The sequence below is a fragment of the Protopterus annectens genome, chromosome 5.part1, assembly GCF_019279795.1.
Source record: "Protopterus annectens isolate FY-2018-M chromosome 5.part1, PAN1.0, whole genome shotgun sequence".
NCBI lineage: Eukaryota > Metazoa > Chordata > Ceratodontiformes > Protopteridae > Protopterus > Protopterus annectens.
This window is the reverse complement of record NC_056736.1, coordinates 269,173,833-269,193,752: the sequence shown is the minus strand read 5'-3', so window position 1 is coordinate 269,193,752 and position 19,920 is coordinate 269,173,833. Positions and strand designations below refer to the sequence as shown.

Genomic DNA, 19,920 nt, shown 5'->3' with positions numbered 1-19,920 from the left:
ATGACCCTACCCTGAGCAGCATCCTACTGTCACCCAGAATGATACCACAGTACAAGCAGAAAATGATTGACTTTAATAAGTGGCTACATTTCTAATGTCATTCTAAGGGGATCCAGTATCTGTCTGCTTGGGAAGACATGATGGACAGACCTCGATGCTTTGCCAGAGCCGGCCTGCATCTCTCACCCCTGGGTTTCTAGATACTGGATAAGGCTCTTGCCACCCCTATAGTGCCTTTTTTAGGTGGTGTCCCAAAGACCAAAGCATCCCCTTAACAGCTATAAATAAATGCAATATGAGGGTCATGTTGCTCAGTGCTAGGAGTCTAAATCTCAAGATGCACTCACTCGAAGCACTCCTCAAAATGGAAAACATCAATATCTGTGCTGTAACAGAGACCTGTTAAAGCAGTAGAAAGCACCCCTGTGCCACCAGGCTATAACTCTTTCCATGCTTTTAGGCCCCAGAACTTGGACCGATGCACCAAAGGTGGTGGTGTCTCTGTATTCATAAAGGATATGCACACCTCCAGACTAGTAGTCCAGAATACCACATCAGAGATCCTTTAGGTACAACTAATATTGGGTAAGACAGTGATTCAGGTCATAGCCTGCTATAGGTCCCCAACCATGTCCCAAGACTCTCACTCCACGTTCCTAAGCACACTGGAAAATATTAGGGTCCAACCCAACAATCTTATATTAGGTGACTTCAACTACCCCTCCATTAACTGGGAAAACTACTCATGCATCAATACACTTGCCAAACATTTCCTGGACTTCATTAATTCCAATGCCCTGGACCAGCTCATTCTTAGCCTCACTAGAGGAAGCAACATCCTTGACCTTGTTATTACTAACATGGGTGACTGTTGCTCTACACCAGTATACCAATAGTCACTTCCTCCCTGGTTAGATATGACCACAAACTAATCATCATGGAAATCCACATCTTGCCCACACCTCCCACAAAAGTAACCACCATGAAAAACTTCTCCAAAGCAGACTTTGGGCTCCTAAAAACAGAGGTGGCTAACTTCACAGCACCCATGTAAAATAGATGCATGACTGCTGAATCATACACCAATGCACTGTACATAAATGCATGGAACTAGCCATACCCAACAGAACCAAGATGCTCTCCTCCAAAAAAAAGAAGTCAATCTGATGGTCCCCCACCATCAATAAACTCTACAATAGAAGGAAGAAACTGTTTCAGATAAAGGTGAAGTTCCAAGACTGGAAAACCTCTCTTATTAGCCTCAACAAAAAGTTAAGATCCCTCATCAAATCCTCTAAAGCCAGCTATGAAGGCAAAATTGCGGCAGACACTAAAAACAACCAGAAAGCCTTATATAGTTATATCAGGAATCTCCATGGGAATACCCAGATTTTCTCTGAGTTACTGCACAATGGTACCTCTTATACTGAGCCAACAGACATTGCCAATATACTGGTCGACAGATTCTGTACGAATTTTACCCCTCTCACCCTGCCACACGCTCCAGGGATCTAAACCTTGTCATCACAATAAACAAAACATGCTGGAGGGATAGATTCCTGACCCAGAGACTCCCCAGACTCTGGAATAGATTGCACATACATGTCAAGCAGAGTGCCTCTTTGGCCCTCTTCAAAAGGAACCTTGACGATTGGATGGGAGAAAGGAAATTCACCCCGCGGATCACGTCAGTCGCCCTGCTAGACAGGGGTCCAGGGAAGTAAATGGTGTGGGAAGAAATAGCCAGGGAATTGTTATGGCTAGGCTTGTATAGGCCCTAGGGCTGATAGCCTAGTACCAACCTATGAACCTATGAACCTAAAGGACCAATCACAATACCGGAAGAATGCTAGGCACCCAGCATTAATGCAGCACAGGTTAAAGTTGCTTTGTCAAAGGCCAATAATACAGCTTACATGGGACCTGACAATATCCCTGGCTGTGTTCTAAATAAACCACAAGGTGAGCTGGCACCACACCTGTGTGCCCTGTTCAATCATAGCCTCACCTCTGGCTTTGTCCCTAATGAATGGTGCACTGCCACAGTCATCCCTCTACATAAAGGAGGGGACGACTACTGACCCTGGGAACTACTGCCCCATTAGCTTGATGAGTCTGATATGTAAAGCTATGGTAAAAATAATCATGGCCCTAATTAACAAGGATATAGGGACTCTCCAAACTCTGGATCCCACGCAGTTTGGTTTTGTGAAAGGTAGATCATGCCTGCTCAACCTGGTTGACTTCTTTGAGTCAAGTCACCAAGGCTGTGGATGAGAGCAAGGCAGTCCATACAGTATACCCTGATCTGGCCAAGGCCTTTGATACCATTCCCCACTCAGGTATTAGTGATAGACTCACCAAACTAGGTATCAATCCTTATAGCGCTAGGTGGGTTGCAAACTGGCTCACAGATAGAGCCCACAGTGTGAAAACTGCTGACTCCAAATCAGATTGCCGAATAGTCATGAGTGGAGTCCAACAAGGATCAGTCCTGGGACCTCTCAGGTCAACATGGAAGGACTCTGGCTGATCACGTTCACAGATGACTGCAAGCTGGGAGCCATTATTAACTCCCCAAGTGATGTAAACATCTTAGAGAAAGGCCTCACTGAGACCAATGACTGGTGTCTAAAACATGGCCTTAAGCTTAATGCCAAAATATGCGTCATCATCCCCTTTGGGAAAAACTCAGTCCTTACAAATTACCACATCGATAGGAGCCCACTGAATGCTGAAAGCATTATAAGAGATCTGGGGACACAGGTTAACAGCAACCTATCCTTCGACCACCACATTACCATGGTGGTCAGGAAGTCCTTCTATGTGGCACATCTCATTACCAAGTGTTTTGCATCTAGGAAAACAGAGTACATCATCTCACTCTACTCCTCCTTCATTAGGCCAATCATTGAGTATAATGCCCCATTTGTTATGTACTTCAGTAGACACCTGCAACAGCTGGAAAGGCCACAAAACTACCTCACAAAGAGGATCCTTGGTCTTAAACACATGTCCTATATGGACAGTCTCAATAAACTCCAGCTATTCTCTGTCTCATATCATCTACTAAGAGGTGATCTCTGCGTGACTTACAGGACCGTGTCTGACCCTGCTCTGTTAGAAATGCTACATCTAAAGAAATCCCAATCCCTCCACACCACATGCTCCAGAGACTGCAACCTCATTACCACAATTAACAGAACATGCTGAAGGGACAGATTTATTACCCAGAGACTGCCTATGCTATGGAATAGACTCCCCATATATGTCAAGCAGAGTACCTCACTGGCCCTCTTCAAGAAAAATAATGACAAGTGGATGGGAAATAGAAAATTCACCCCGGGGACCACTCCAGTGGCTCTACTTGATAGAAGCTCTGGGAACTAATGCCAGGCAACAAGATGCCAGGGCACTTCTACGGTCTAGGATTGTAATGGCTCCAGGGCCATTAGCCTAGTACACACCTATGAACCTATGAACCTATGAATAAGATACACTTTGTGTACAGATGATTAATTGATTTCTGTGACATATATTAGCTAGGGACTGAATGTATGAGGATAGTTGATCTTGAGAAGAGTAAAGTATAGGTTCACAGTTTGATCCTGTAAGTACATGATTCTAGGAAGGATAAACAAGCTAGTAGGGGATGGAAGGTAGTAAGAGAAGTAGAGTGAGTAAAAAAAAAACTAAGGGATTGGAGGGATTATGTATCTTCTAGGTGATAACAGCCTTCATTCTGAGGTGAAAGGCCAAAATGCACAACCTTAATGTTCTATTGTTACATGGTGCACTGTACTCATTTGTTGTTATTGCATTCTCACCAGTAAGCAGGCATGTTACTTTTGTTGAGAGATCAAATGATCAATTTTATGTATTTTCTTTCACATAAAAAGGAAACTACACTTAGTCATGTAGTCTGATGTCATCTCTTTATGTACATACTCCCTCTTGTTTCTAATCCCTGAGGTACTGTTATGGATATGGACTCACCTATTCTTGAGTATGGTTTTTAATCACTTTACTCGAGATTCAAAGATTAAAAGAGTTGGGAGATAAAAACTCAGAATAAGGGGTACTTCTAGATTATTGTTATGCACTGAATACTACAGTAGAGTAAAATTGCACGTGTTTAAATATACATTGTAAAGGGTAAATATGCAATAATTTTCAATTGGGATATTGTTTATCAAGTGAAATAATCACTTTGTTTTTATAAAACCGCACATGGTTTAGATCACATCAAAACGTTAAGGCAAAACAAGACATCTCTAACAGCAGCAGACCACTGAAAGGTAAAATGAGGTTAGTAGGAAACAATGAATTTTATGTAGTCTCCTATTCTTGTGCGGCGTTCCCCTAGTGACACCTGTACACATCGCTGATTCAGATTAGAAAGAGATCATCTTGGGATTTTTTATACTGTATTTGACTTCTACTTTACATCATCCATAGAATTAGGAAAATATATCATTATTAACAAGTGACCTTCTTTCTAATAACATGCATAAATAACATTACCCCTTTTGTACATATTTAGGTCTGTCTGACACTGACTGCAAAGCGCATGGCCAGAAAGAATTGTCTGGTTAAGAACCTGGAAGCTGTTGAGACCCTTGGTTCTACCTCCACCATCTGTTCTGATAAAACAGGAACCCTGACACAGAACTGCATGACTGTGGCCCACATGTGGTTTGATAATGAGATCCATGAAGCTGACACAACAGAGGATCAGAGTGGTAAGTTTTGCTATATTCATGAAATTTGGGGAGTTAACATGATTTAAAGAGAGGCAGTATACCAGGAAAAACGTTCATAAAACATTCTTGTCCATTCAAACATGGCAAGTACTGCTGATCAGTGTTCCCAAGAAAAAGGTGAGATTAAGAACTTGAAACCATTATATAGAGCATAGTAGATATAATTTTCTATATATGGTAAAAAGGGTTTACTTACAAAATGTGAAGATCACTGCAAAATATGCAACTTATAGACCTGTTTATTGACCTTCATTTACTGATATATGGCATAAAATGCAAATGCTCCATTTGAGGTTAGTAGCATAGAAAAAAATGAGAAATGGAATGTAGTGAGTGACCAAATATATATATATATATATATATATATATATATATATATATATGTGTGTGTATATATATATATATATATATATATATATATACATACATATATACACACACATACATATATACACACATATATATATATATATATATATATATATATATATATATATATATATATATATATATATATATATATATATATATATATATATATATATATACCACAGTTAAGCAGTAGAATAAAATTGTATCTTTTTCCTCTGTCAGGACCATCTCATAATGAATGACACAACAAACAGTTGCAAGTATACCAAAAGGAAATATCTAGAATGGAAGAATCCTCCTTTGTGACAAACAGGCACCTTAGAATACTGTCATATATTTATAATGCATGTTAGAATTTAAAATTAATAGTTAATGCGACAATGCCAACAACAACCTTTGTTGTGATCATAGGTTCTTAACACTGTGACTAAAGAAGTTTCAGAGGTTAGCTGGAATATTACCACCATATATTTGTTTACATTGTGCATATCCTTGTTTTTAAAAATGATAAAATAGTGTATGTTTTTGTCCCCCCTTTAAACCTCCACACTGAATATCCCTATTCTATTAGTATAAAGCCTAGGCCATTATCAGATCCTAAACATTCACCTTTTGCTTGGTATGTTGCTTTCTAAATTGTTTCTGCATTCATTGTTCTGTGTACTATGCTCAATGCTGAGAACATTTTCTCATGTTCCATATCTGACTTCTACTTATTTCTGATAAGTAGATCAAATGACGCAATTGTTTTCATCAGATCATCTAACAGAGAGGTTACAAAATACAACTGAAAATAAAGCAACGCATATAAAATTGTACAACATGTAGTATATAGAAAAATGCATTGCCCAAACAAGCAATGAAACTGAATGAGAACAAATATAGGGCTAAATTTCATGAAGTTGTGGGAGAAAAGAACAAACTTATACAATTTATTATTGCCATAGACTGTGACTAAGTTGTTCTTCTAAATACATTCATGGCAACTTGCTGACATTTTTTTAGTCTTGATGCAGCAAAACAGGTCTACTGAAAACTAGTATCAGTAAACCAAAAAAAGCTTTCCCACATGTCAGCATTTTCAGTATGAAAAACAACTTCTCTTCTTTATCTCAGCAAGTCTTTTTCCTAGATTGTTAATGTTATAACACATACTGTTTGAAAACTTTTTGCATTAATTGGTTAATTACTATTGGTTTGATTGTAAAAAGAAACTTATATTTTGCACCTTGGTTGTATACCCTGGGCTAGGCCTGAAAATAGTCTAGTGAGATCCCTCAGGCAGCAACTAAATAAAATAATTTCAACCCTGTTAAAAAAATGAAAAATCAACTAGTTCATAACCTGTTGAAAAATACTTAGTAAGGGTTTTATCTGCTTGGTGCATGTGAAATAGAAACTTGGGCACACTGTGTTGAACTAATCTACAATTTGTCAAATAAAACTAGATGAGGTTCTGTATGGCTGAGTTTGTGTACTGATATTAAACTTCCTGATTGCTGATTTGTACTGGAGATCATTACTGGTGCATTTTATGAGAGTACAACAGTAGTGATTCCTTCATTTTAAGTTATCTACTTTTTCTTCATTTTTGGTAGATAAAAGTAAGGGGCGAGGCTTGCCTCCCGTGTTCTTTCATTTTAATATGTTTTGTCATGTTGCATACCAGATGAGTAAAACTCAATGAGTTGACAGTTCATCGAGCTGTACATTGGAGACTCATAAGTGAAGGACTGTATTGAGAAAATCAGCTGATTTTCCTTTTCAAATTTCATTACAACTTCACATATAGATGTGTGCAGCCTGTACTGGAACAGCTGTTCCATTTTTCCTTAACAACACAGAAAGAGTTGGTGTTAAATTCCAAAAAGAGGCTGAACACATTATTGCCAAGCCGGTATTGTCAATGTGCATGCATGGTCTAAACTTATGCCTTCTATGTGGCTTTTTTTTTTTTTTTTTTGCATTTTTTTTCTGAGCAAACAAATTAGTAAAATATCTTTATTCACAGATAGTGTGATTCAGTGAATGAAGAGATGTGAGAAAAAAAAAACAAGAGAGACAGATATGAGAGGTCTGTGATGATAATTGATAGCTTGTTCAAAAGTACCACTTGTCAATAAGAAAATTAACTTTTTGTGGAGAACAGAACTAGTCTTCAAGACCACCATGGAGAAAATAGTAGATGACTTGCAATAGACCACTGTGGAAGAACAGCAATTAGATTCATTCAAGGGGCCTACAGAAAGTCATCAGATGCAATGAGGCAGTATAAACTGAGGAAAGGGATGGTCATGATTCTTATGCATGAACAAGATGGATATATTTACTGAAAAATGTGACTGCTTGATAGTTATTTGTATTGTAGGCACCAATTAAACATTTTCATTCATTTTACTTTATGTTAAGGAGAAGAACAAATGATTCATCAAATTTAGTTGGTTCATTTCAACAGTACCGAAGAAAACTCAGTGATCATGGATGGTCAGAATTAGAATGGTTTTGTAATCCACACTTTTGTTGTGTTTTCCTACTTCTTAGATTCTTAACCTCTGGTCTTCCATTATATACTAACTTCACAGTTCAACAGTTATCCATGTCTCTGTCCACTTGTCTACAGTGATACACTAATGATGACAACTGTTATGAGCTGAAAGTACAGGAGTGAGACACCTTGATTTGCATCTTGGTGGGGAGAACAAGACAATAGTAAATATATAAGAACAAGACAATAGTAGATATATATTCACAGTGACATCACCCTTCAAAACCACAGGAAATATTTAAAATAACATTGCAGTATAGGCTCACACAAATAAAGAAAAATAAAATCTAAACTAAGTTTTACTATATTCCTGACTGTATCTAAGAGAGGCATACTGTTCCCTAGTAACTTACTATTAGAGCAAGACAGATGTGGTGAATGGTTCTTATTGTTGTCAGATCCAAGATAGAATACAGAATGCTCTGTCTCACTAAGAGTCTTCTAAAAATAATATCTAAAATATTACTGCTGGGGAAGCTTGCATAATGACATCATTTCTGGTAATCTGACTTCTGGTTCCCAGGGAAAACCCCATTGCTGGCATCTGGTTTCATTTAGCATCGACCTGTAAAAATATTCATACAAGGGCTTTTGCTCAGATCATTGGAAGATGCTGGAAGTCATAAAACAATTGCATCCCTTCATGATTCAAAAGTAGCAATTCGCTCACTCCAAAGACAATGCAGAAAGCTTCTCTGTACAGACTTTGTGTCTCTAGTTGCATTGAAAACTTGAGAGATACCCTCTTTATAGCATGGCCTATAAAGTGATTTAATTTCAAATATTTTTCTAAAGTTTATTGGACTAAGGTTAACCCTCTGTATTCCAGTTTCCTTTGTTAAAATATATACATTTAAACAGTTACAATAGTGCATGTACATTTCTGTTCTATTCCAGTAGGGAACACTGTGGACACATCTTAAACACAGCACTTTACAAATACCTTTTCAACACAAACATCTATACAGAGCAGTTTGATATACACATGACATACAGTTCTAATATATTTGTAACACAAGCATCTTATATAAATTAGTTTGATATTCACAAATGACATATAATTATTTACAAAATTCCAGCTAACTGTGCTGGCAGTACCTCCTTTCATCACAGTTATATTTTGTTGTTAAACATTTTTTAACATGCCTATGTTCATATAAATCTACAGGATGCATACCAGACAGTTTCTCAGTCAGGGATTTAAGAACAATAGTTTCCAGAATCTTTAGTATATTATGCATAACTGTAAGTGATATGGAGCTGTATAACTCCCAAGTAGTGCTGAGACTTACCAAAGGTCACGTTGAATAATTTTATACAGCTCGTGATGAGAAGTTCAAAATGAACAAATATGGGAGTGGATCTGCCAGCACAGGTCATGAATACATCAGTTCCCTGTCTGACAGACTATCCACTTCAGTATTATCATAGTCAGTTATCCAGTGGAAGTTACTAAAGCTTTATAATACGCTCATTCATCTGGTGTGAGGGCTCCACATGTGGCCAGTTTTACCTCTGTGTTTTCATCGCTGCCAAAACAATCCTAAATTGTTATCAGAGGTTTTCTTCTTATATTTATCACTGGTATAATCCAAATAGCCATAAAAAGATATGTTGACTTCCTATTAAAATGTCAGCACTCAGCAATGTCAAGTACCAAAAATCTGAAAAAAGATGGAAAACCAGTAAAAGAGCAAATCTTTAAAATAACTCTTCTTCCTAAAATGTCTTTTTGCATGGGAGGCTTATATCCCCCCATGTAGGGCTCAAACCCCCACAACCCCCAAAGTTATGTATACAAGCTCTAAGATCCTCATACCTCGAAGAAAAAGAAATATTCCAAGAAATGTAATCTCGCACTTAATATATGTTAAGTCTATGCTTTTGGCCATTCACTCTACAAGTTTCAGGTCTTATTCTAGCAGGCCCTGACATTTCAAATGGTTACTTTTGTGATTATTTTTGAAATCTGTAGCCAATTTACTTTCTTTATCTTCTTTCTGATGTATTTAAACAGAATATTACATCCAATTTCAAATGTTGCACTGTCCATACTCTTTAAATAATGTGTTTTCCTAATCATCAATAATATTAGACTTCTACAGAAAAGGCAGTATTTTTCATTGACCTACAGCAAACTAATTTTACATTAGTAATTTTTAACAATTTCACTTTCGGTAAAATATATTCATGTGTTATTTTATTTTTCAGACAAGCTAAGTCTAATTGTCAAATTGATCACTTAAGCTCAAGAGTAGAGGAGTCTGGTAATAATTCTTAATGCAATTTACCCCGTTTTCCTCCTTTTTCTGAACCCTGTCCCTTTTAGTTTGGCCCACTGGCATCTCATATATAGAATTATGTGATGACTTTTATGAAATGGTCCTCTTTAGTATATTGTTGCTATAGCCTCATTATAAATGCAAATTTACTGAAAAAGATTATCCCCTCCACAGGGAGATCACCACTTGCCTGGGGCAATTTATTAAGGATCTTCCATTTTTCAGAGAAAAACTCTGGGAATATCTAAAATACTAATGGTCCAAATACTGTACAATCATCCTATTTCATTGAGTTTGGCATGTATGCAGTGATGGATTACGTGTACTTTTGGCACTGGGATTTCAAATTATGAGTGCTCCACTGCAAACACATACTTTTTTTTTTGGGGGGGGGCCATGAATAAATGTACATGTTCTTTTGATGTTGCATGCCTGATTAAAGACCATTTTTTTAATCCATCAATGTCCATACCATTCTGTACTTCTAACTGCAATTTGTCTTTATATGCTGTACTATTTGTATGCTCGCTGTTTTTCTACTTCTACTAAACCTTTTATCTTAGAAATTCTTGTCTTCCTAATTTCCTCATAACTCCTTGGTAAAATTGGTTTATTTTATTTCATTAAGACAGGTATGCAAAACAAGTAAGACAGAGTACCTACTGCCTTTTCTAATAGTTTCTGTAGACTTGCATATCTGTGAAATCAGGGCCAGCCCTTTTCATCATACTATTGGCTAGCCACTACTTTTCTGGTCTATTCTAATCCTCCCCCTCCCCATAAGAACAATTGCACCCTAATCAGGGCCAGCCCTTTTCATTACACTATTGGTTATCCACCACTTTTTCTGGTCTATTCTGTCCTCCTCTCCCACACAAGACTTATTACAGCCTAACCTAGCTTTCTTCAGCTACAGTTGCCATTTTTAAAATCCCCTTGGTGTAGCTGCTTGTCTCTTTGGATGGAGTACTCATACCTAAGGATATTTTTTATATTTGTTTCTCTTCATTTGTAAAATGTATTGATGTTGATTTACACCATTGTAAAGTGTAATGAAGCTAGACGTGTATTTTTATGGAAGACAGTATTTTCAGTACCTCTGCGAGCTTGAAACTGTTTATCTAGCCATTGTATTAGTGTGACTCAAATACTGTACTTACTAGATTATAGACTTGTTAGAGCTTTACTTGTGTAGAGCATTTATTGTTAGAATATTATTTCTTTGCTGCTCACTTTATTATTGCATTTTTTTAAAAAATGCCTAGTTATTAGTGTGTACATTTCCTCACATATTGGTTTAGAATGTGTTATACCACTTAATTGGTATCAGTATTCCTATATATTTGCAACTGCATTAATCTGTTGAATGTGATAACTGACAAAACTTGTCTTAATTTTCACATTATCACAAACTGAGGCATTTATCTGTATATAGATTACCTAGTTTTTCTTTTCTTTCCATTCCTCTGTTAGCAGCTTTGCATCTTTTGCATTTTTTTCTTAACAGTTGCTGTATTTTTTGTTAATATTGATTATTTTTCTTCCCAGCTTTTCCTTTTAATTCTACTTTCCCTGGATCCCCACCAAGCCAAGTTCGATCTATTGGCCTGCAGTGTTCTTTAACAGAACCGGGCAACCTTGGGATGAGTGTTATTTTCAAAATATACAAAAAGTATGTTTTATCCTCCAGACAAAATTAATTGCTAGCCCTTGTTTAATTTCTATTTTTAAGTAAAGAACTCCATCACGGACGTTAGCTTGCCCCCTCCCCATACTGTACTTCCTAACAGCAGTCTCCCTTTGCAAGCTGTTGCAACTATTTGAAAACCCTGCTGTTTTTCTAGTATTACTAAGCCCTTTCCCCTATAACTTGTGGTCTTTCTAAATCCCACACACTCCTGGTTACAAGTGTTTATTTTATTTCAAAAGAAAGGTATGCAAAACAAGTAAGTCCAAAGTACCTACTGATTTTCTTATTGTTTCAGAACATTAGCTGCCCCCCCCATTCTGTACTTCTAACTGCAATCTGTCTTTATATGCTGTACTATTTGTATGCTCTGCTGTTTCTCTACTTCTACTAAACCTTTTCTCTTAGAAATTCTTGTCTTCCTAATTTCCACACAACTCCTTGGTAAAATTCGCTTATTTTATTTCATTAAGACAGGTATGCAATACAAGTAAGTCAGAGTACCTACTGCCTTTTCTTATTGTTTCTGTAGACTTGCACATCTGTGAAATCAGGGCCAGCCCTTTTCATCAAACTATTGGCTATCCACCACTTTTCTGGTCTATTCTGTTCCTCCCCCTCCCCACAAGAACAACTGCAGCCTAATCAGGGCCACCCCTTTTCATTATAACCTATAAACCTACTGATAGTCTTCCTTCATCTATTGCCCACTATGCTCCCCTCCCTGCCCCCAATTCCCACCCTGCCCCCAGTGGTCCTATCTTTATTGCAAACAGTAACCACTCCCACCCTTCAAACAACCTATAACATCACTACACCTATACTTCCTCCTACAGCTTCTCACTTCTATCCCTCCTACTCAGCTAATATGTACAAGCACACCATACCTATACTCACTGCATGCGCACTCCTTGCATATATCACATCTTACCAAACCTCCACCATTCTCGCACACAACCACTACTACCGTACCACTACACACACCACCACTCATATCCCACCTCTACTCTACTACTCTCTCATCAGGTCAACAACCTTCCCGATACACCCTCTATATAGACTACAGACCACAATACCTAAACTAAAAACAACCCCACAACCTAATATAACCCTACCACCATGCCTATTACCCACAGAACATAATAAAAAACTTCCCTTATATGCAAGCACATACAGAAATTGATAAAACTAACAATCCCATCCATATCCAACCTTGCACTCAGTGGAGACATCCATCCCAACCATGATCCCTCAATCTCCAACCTCTCCCCTCATAATCAGACTACAAACCACATCTTCTCCCAAATCAGAGACAATAGAAAGCCAACCGACCTCCTTCTGATAAGCCTAAATATTAGAAGTATATGCAACAAGGTGCATAAATTCCATGCCACCATAGACATCTACTCCCCTGATGTAGTGATCCTTACAGAAACATGGTTAAAACCACACATTACTAATGAGCAAATCCTCCCTACCAGTTACAATATACTAAGAGTAGACCGAATAAACAAAAAAGGAGGTGGTATAGCTATAATATTTAAGCAGCATCTAGACAGCCAGATCTTAAAGTTAGCAACTCCCCAAATAGGTAAGGAAGGAATAATATATACCAACCTTAAAATAAACCAAAATAAAACCCTAAACATAATAGGTTGCTACTTCTCAACTGGTCACAACATGGACTACCCACCACCTACCCCAAGAAACTTTAATTCTAGGAGACTTCAACACTGACAATCTTGCTCTAGCAACCACCCAACCCATCATGTAAACCTTCATGGCTTCACCCAACTAGTCCAGTCACCTACTAGGATAAATAACAAACATACTACCCTTGACTGGATACTATTCAATAAGAGCCCCCAGTCATATATAGCAGGCTGCTTATCTGACTGCCTCAGTGATCACTCCCCAACCTTCCTTCTAAGAAAACACCTTTATAAAGCGAAACCCATCATCTACCATCAAATATGCAAAAAAACTAAATTCAACCCTCTCTCATTCAGCTCATCCCTAAAAGACTGTAACTAGCAACCTCTAAAATACCTCAAACTAGATGACGCAGTTGACTACTTTAATAAAATATTCCTAAGCATCCTTAAGTACCACGCCCCCATAAGCCGTTCCCAAACTAGAGCCCAACCACCCCCATGGCTACAAAAAAACACCAAGTCTGAAATGAAAAACAGGGATAAAGCCTGGGACAACTGGTGCAAAACCAAAACCCCCTCTACTAGGCAAAAATTCCTAGAACTACACAATATAACCAAAAAGCTTATAAAACAGAACAAAATCCAATACTACCAGTCTTCCCTTACCTCCTCCCAACATTACCCCAAACAATTCTGGTCCTCAAGAAACTCCATCCTCCACCCAGGTAAAGTAAGTACACCCACTCCTAACTTAACTCACTCCTCTGAAAATATTGTTACCTCTTTCAACAATCACTTCACACAAGTCATACTATCACTAGCTAGACAAACCCCCCCATAAACCCACACCATCAACTACAACTAACAATCTCCCCACTAGCTTCTCTTTCTCTCCTGTTCCTACCTCCAAAATAAAACAACTATTAACTAAATTTAAAACCACCAGATTAGCAGCAGACAACCTCCCAAGTGAATACCATCAACTTGTAGCTGATGCTCTAGCCTAACCAGTATAACTCTTGATTAACAGATCTCTGTCAGAAAGTTATGTTCCCACACTATGGAAAGTCTCACATGTAATTCCCCTACACAAAGGAGGTCCCCCCACATATCTAACCAATTACCGCCCCATAGCTATTCTCTTGCCACTCTCCAAAATACTAGAGAGATGCATTCATTCTCAAGTCTCAAATTACCTCCTTGCTAACAACCTCCTCTCCAACACACAACATGATTTCTGACCTAACCATAGCACCACCACCGCCTTACTCTCTTTCTCTAATACTATCCTACAAAATAAAAATGCAGGTTATCTCTCCTCAGCTACCTTCCTAGACCTCTCTAAAGCTTTTGACATGGTCCCATACAAACAACTCATCTCTCTTCTCAATAACCTATCCTTCTCTCAACCAGTCATCAACTGGTTTCAGAGTTACCTATCTGACCGCCAACAAGCCGTTGTTTGGCATGATGACCTATCCCCCCAATTACCAGTCTCCATAGGGGTTCCCCAAGGGTCCATTCTGGGACCCTTACTCTTCTCTATTTTCACCAATAATCTAGCCTCAGCCACAACACATGGCACACTCATACAATACGCAGATGACTCAACCATCATCTGCACAGCCCACTCCCTACTCAAACTGCAAAAAACCACACATGAAGCATTTTCTTCTATTGAAACTTGGTTATCCAATGCCCAACTAATACTCAACCCAAACAAAACAAAATTACTAATCTTCCAACTCACCAAACTTACCCTAGACAGCTCTCAATTTAACATCACAGCAAAAGACAACACCACCATCCATCCTACGGAACACACCAAATTACTAGGAGTAGAAATAGACAATGAACTGAACAAAACTAGGAGCATTATATAGAAATCGGAAACTACTTACCAAAGCAGCTAAAATTTTGGTAGCAAATTCTCATCTTATCTCTACCCTACTCTAAATAAGCTCGAAACCTGCTACAACAAAATCACCAAATTCACCACAGGGGCTTTCTACCATACTCACCACTGTCTCTCACTAGCAGAACTGGGCTGGCTAGAGCTCCCCCACCTACTTCAATGGTACCAACTCTCACTCACCCACAAACTAATAAACCAACCACTAAAAGTCCCATCCCTCCAAAATCTACTCCAACCCTACATAACCACGAGACTACTAAGATCCAGCCAGAAAAACCTCCTACAGGTCACAAGAGCCAATAGCTCGGCTGGAGAAGCATTATTCTCCTGCACTATAGCCAAACTCTGGAACTCCCTCCCATCCTAAATTACTTCTGTAACTTCTTGCACTCACTTCAAATCCTTACTAAAATCACACTTAAAAACTTTCCAGATATGCCCTTGCAAACCCCCCTCTAATACCATCCACTCCACCCACCCACTGCCTCTCTCGGCCTCTTATCAACAACCTACTCTTAGCAAGCTTGGCTACTGATGTTCCCAGCTACCTACCACATAATACTAACTTCTTGTAGCAACAACTGCTAATGGCTGTTATGTACCTCAAAAACAGATTGTATCAATTGTTCACTGATGAATCTCAACTACATTTGTAACCATGTTTAGTATATGTCAACATATTTTAAAATTGTACTATGTTCTACAGCTGTTTTACATCTATGTTTTATTCTTGTCTTACGTCCTCAGCTGGACTAATGGCTATATTTAAATGCTATGTTTTTTATCTGTATAATGCAAGTAATACTTAATGTGGAGCTTTTCTCCCCGGGCCTCCGCTGAAAATGGACCTGTGTCCAGTCGGACTGTCCAGTCAACAAATATAAATAAATAAATAAATACCTATGAATTGCAACCAGTTGACATTGTATATTAAAATTCTAGCTACGATAAAAAAGGAGTGCAGTTAAGTATTTTAACCTGATTTACACAAATGCACACTAGTCCTGTAAAGACAGAATAATGACTGTTTAAGATGATTATGCTAGCAAGATCAGATGTTTTCATACACAGACAGCCCCATATCAAACAAATTTTAGCCAAATTGTTGACTGTGTGCACCTCAGATCACAAATTGTGGTCAAAACTCACAAGAGAGGAGAGTGTGTTGAGTAGATGGAAAGAGTATTTTGAGAGGCTGATGAATGAAGAGAATGAGAGAGAAATTTCTAACTAGATTGTTTAATGAAATTATAAAACTGATTAGTCACAGCTTGAAGTTATGGAGGTGATGATTAGTGGTCAGGAGTATGCTCTCATGCCAGGAAAGAGCACTACAGATGCAATGTTTGCTCTGAGAGTGTTGTTGGGAGAAATACAGAGAAGGTCAGAAGGAGTTGCATTGTGTCTTTGTAGACTTGGAGAAAGCATATGACAGGCCTAGAGAAGAGTTGTGGTATTGTATGAGACAGGTTGACAGATGAGAAGACCAGCGCAGAGTTAAAGATGTTAAGATTTGCAATCGGTGTGACTAGGATGGATAGGATTAGGAATAGAGTAGTATAGAGGGGTCAGCATGTTGGACAGTTTGGAGACAAAGCAAGAGAGACAAGATTGTGGTTTTTTGGACATGTGCTGACGAGGGATGATGGGTATATTGGGAAAAAGATGCTAAGGATGGAGCTGCCAGGTAAGAGGAATAGAGGAAGGCCTAAGATAAGGTTTATGGACGTGGTGAGAGAGGACATGCAGGCGGTTGGTGTGACAGAGCAAGATGCAGAGGATAGGAAGGAATGTGGCGACCCCTAACGGGAAAAGCCGAAAGAGAATGATGATGATGATGAAACTGCATTCCTGACTTGTTTCATGCAAACACATAGCAGTCCAAGTATTTCAGCTTGTTTTACACAAATAAATAAAAACCAGGAACCACCTTTGTACCAAGTATCACAATTTAATTATATACTGAGCGCTTTCGTCTTAATATTCGCTTAAAAAGACTTCATCAGAGTAAACAGATGAAACAAACCTGTACCACATATGAATATATTAACAACCAATGAAAGGTTTCAACCATAAATAAATTAACCATTCATCAATATTAATTAGTAAACCATTCCATGTATCTTAAAGAAACATGTTAAATGAAAGTGTATAAAGTATAATACATTTAAAATGTCTTTAATCACAAGTTCACTGTTTAGTGAAACCCTGAAAAACTATATTAAACTAATGCTGTTCAAGTGCTATTGTTAATAATAAAAATAACCATTTGATAATTAATTAACCAATTATTTAAACAAAAGCTGCTTTCATTTAATATACTCATCAATGAAATAATGTCATTTAACCCTGGTGTAATGGTGGCATTCAGCCTGAGTTGCCAATTAAATTCCTTAAACTCAAGTAAAGTTATCTGCATCCCCACATAACCTGTAACCAAAACTCTGTCTATGACAAAAAAGGCAAATGTCTTAAAGTTAGGACAGACAATAGTATGCCTATAAAGGGCATTAGTATTTCTTTTTCCTTATGTCATAATAATGTTCTTTTATTTTGTCCTTTAACTTCCTGACAGTTTTGCCCACATAGTAAGAGTTGCAGGAACCACAATTTGCTAAATATACAACATAAGTACTGTGGTAATTGTATTCCCCTGGACAAGCTAACGTCCTCTCAGAATTGTGGACTACAGCATACAGACCCTCATGAATGTAACTGCACATCCTACAGAACCCACATTTCTGCATATTACTGTGGGTCAATACAGTTTTTGCCGATGCTACTTCCAGAATGGTTTTAATATTTATTCCCTTTGAGTAAATGACTACTGGAGCTGCTCTATGACTTTTTTATATTCATCTGTAAATACCATGGCCCAGAACCTTTTAATAATAATATTAACATACCAATAGGTGTCACTACAGAATGGTACTATAAATAAAGGTGTAATCATATCAAACTTATCCTTATGTTGATTACCAGTGGGTATGATGCTATTGTTTACCTCACTACATATATTCCTATCAAATTTTGGAATTGGTGCAAAGTGGTCTTGTCAGTGATCTTCCTCTTCCACCCTGATTTTTCTTAAAAATTGTAAAGGGTAACCTCTGTCCAAAAATAAACAAATAAGAGAGTGTAACTCATCATCAAACTTAGTATCGTCAGAGATTACGTGGAAAAGTTTAACCATCTGCCCTTCAACAACAGATTTCTTTTGATAAACAAGATGACAGCTATCATACAGGAGACACATATTAGAAAACGTTACCTTCTTATAGATAGTAGAGGTATAACAACCCAATTCTGTGTTCTTCCTCAAAATAATATCTAAATAATTGATATTAAAATGATTACTGGAATAGGTGAACTTTAAAAAGGAAGTAGAGTTCTGCCACTGGTCCAAGAAACTTTCCCATTCACTCAAAATACCCTTCCATAAAATTAATATATCATCAAGGAAATGATAGTAACCATGTGTTAATGCCATGAACTTAGGTGTAAAGACCACTTTCTTCACCCGCATGGCCAATACTATGCTAGCATACAATGTGGTACAAGCTGCAACCATTTCAACCCCAGAAATCTGAGGATAATATTCTCCCTCAAAATATATGAAATTATTATGGAGGGTTAAATTGAGTAAGGTAGTTACCACTTGTATATCCGTACTAGACAAAGAAGTATACTGTGAAAGGAAACAATAAAACCACTATAGTCCAATCTCATGGGGATGATAGAATGCAAATCTACTACCTCCACAGTTATAAATGCAATGTTCTCATTAAAGGCCAACTCTTTTAAAGTCTCCAGTAAATGCCAGGAATCTTTCAAAATGTATAGCTCAGATTCCAGTATAGTTTTGCACTTAAAATAAACTTAGCCAATGTCTCAGTCTTGTAACATTTTGCCCAAACTATTGGTCTCAATAGGGGGTCCCCTGGCATTCTTATGTATTTTGAGAATAACAAAAACTGATGCCATAATTTGTATAACCACATGTAGGTATTCCCACTCATTATGTTCCATATCCCCTTGCAAAACCATATCCACTAAATGAAAATCTAATTTACCATAGGCAGACTTTATTTAATTCAGGGAGACTCTGCTGTACGTATTTTCATTAGATAGTAAAAGAAACATCTTTGAAGAATAATCCATGCTGTCCATAATGACCACACCCCCAAGATGATACTGCATTCCTGACTTGTTTCATATAAGCACATAGTGTTCTAAGTATTTCAGCTTATTTCAAACAAATGCATACTATAAAGCAAACTGTTTAAGTTAATCAATCAATAAAAGGGTAAGTTACTTTCATTCAACACAAACAGCCCACACCCTCATACAGGAGTCATATAAATTTTGTTGTAGACAGCTCATCTCACTGTGATAAACTATACTTCTCAATCTCTTTGTGCTAGAATAAGGGATAAAATCAAAACATAATAAGGGACAAAGACTCAAAATCAGAAAAAAATTTTAAGCATTGGTCTTATATACTCAGAAAGTTTTAAGAAGTGTGGTTTTACTATCCCCTGGAGCAGGTATTCCATCAATGGCGGGTTGAGGGGGGTGAAGTTGACTGGAACAGCTTGCAGCATCATATACACTGAACCAACACTCCAGGGAAGATTTTTTGTATGCCCTAATTGAACAGAGTTATTGACATCACATGCATCTCCACATGCAACATCGACT

General features: G+C 37.7%; 1 protein-coding gene across 1 annotated transcript in view; it reads left to right on the top strand.

The window, feature by feature from the left end:
- Window positions 1–19,920, top strand: part of LOC122803366 (sodium/potassium-transporting ATPase subunit alpha-1-like) — a 577,066-nt gene that overhangs the window by 153,818 nt on the left and 403,328 nt on the right. The window contains exon 9 of the mRNA XM_044072943.1: window positions 4,544–4,742. Within this exon, the coding sequence (XP_043928878.1) occupies window positions 4,544–4,742 (199 nt within the window). The remainder of the gene's footprint in view (window positions 1–4,543; window positions 4,743–19,920) is intronic.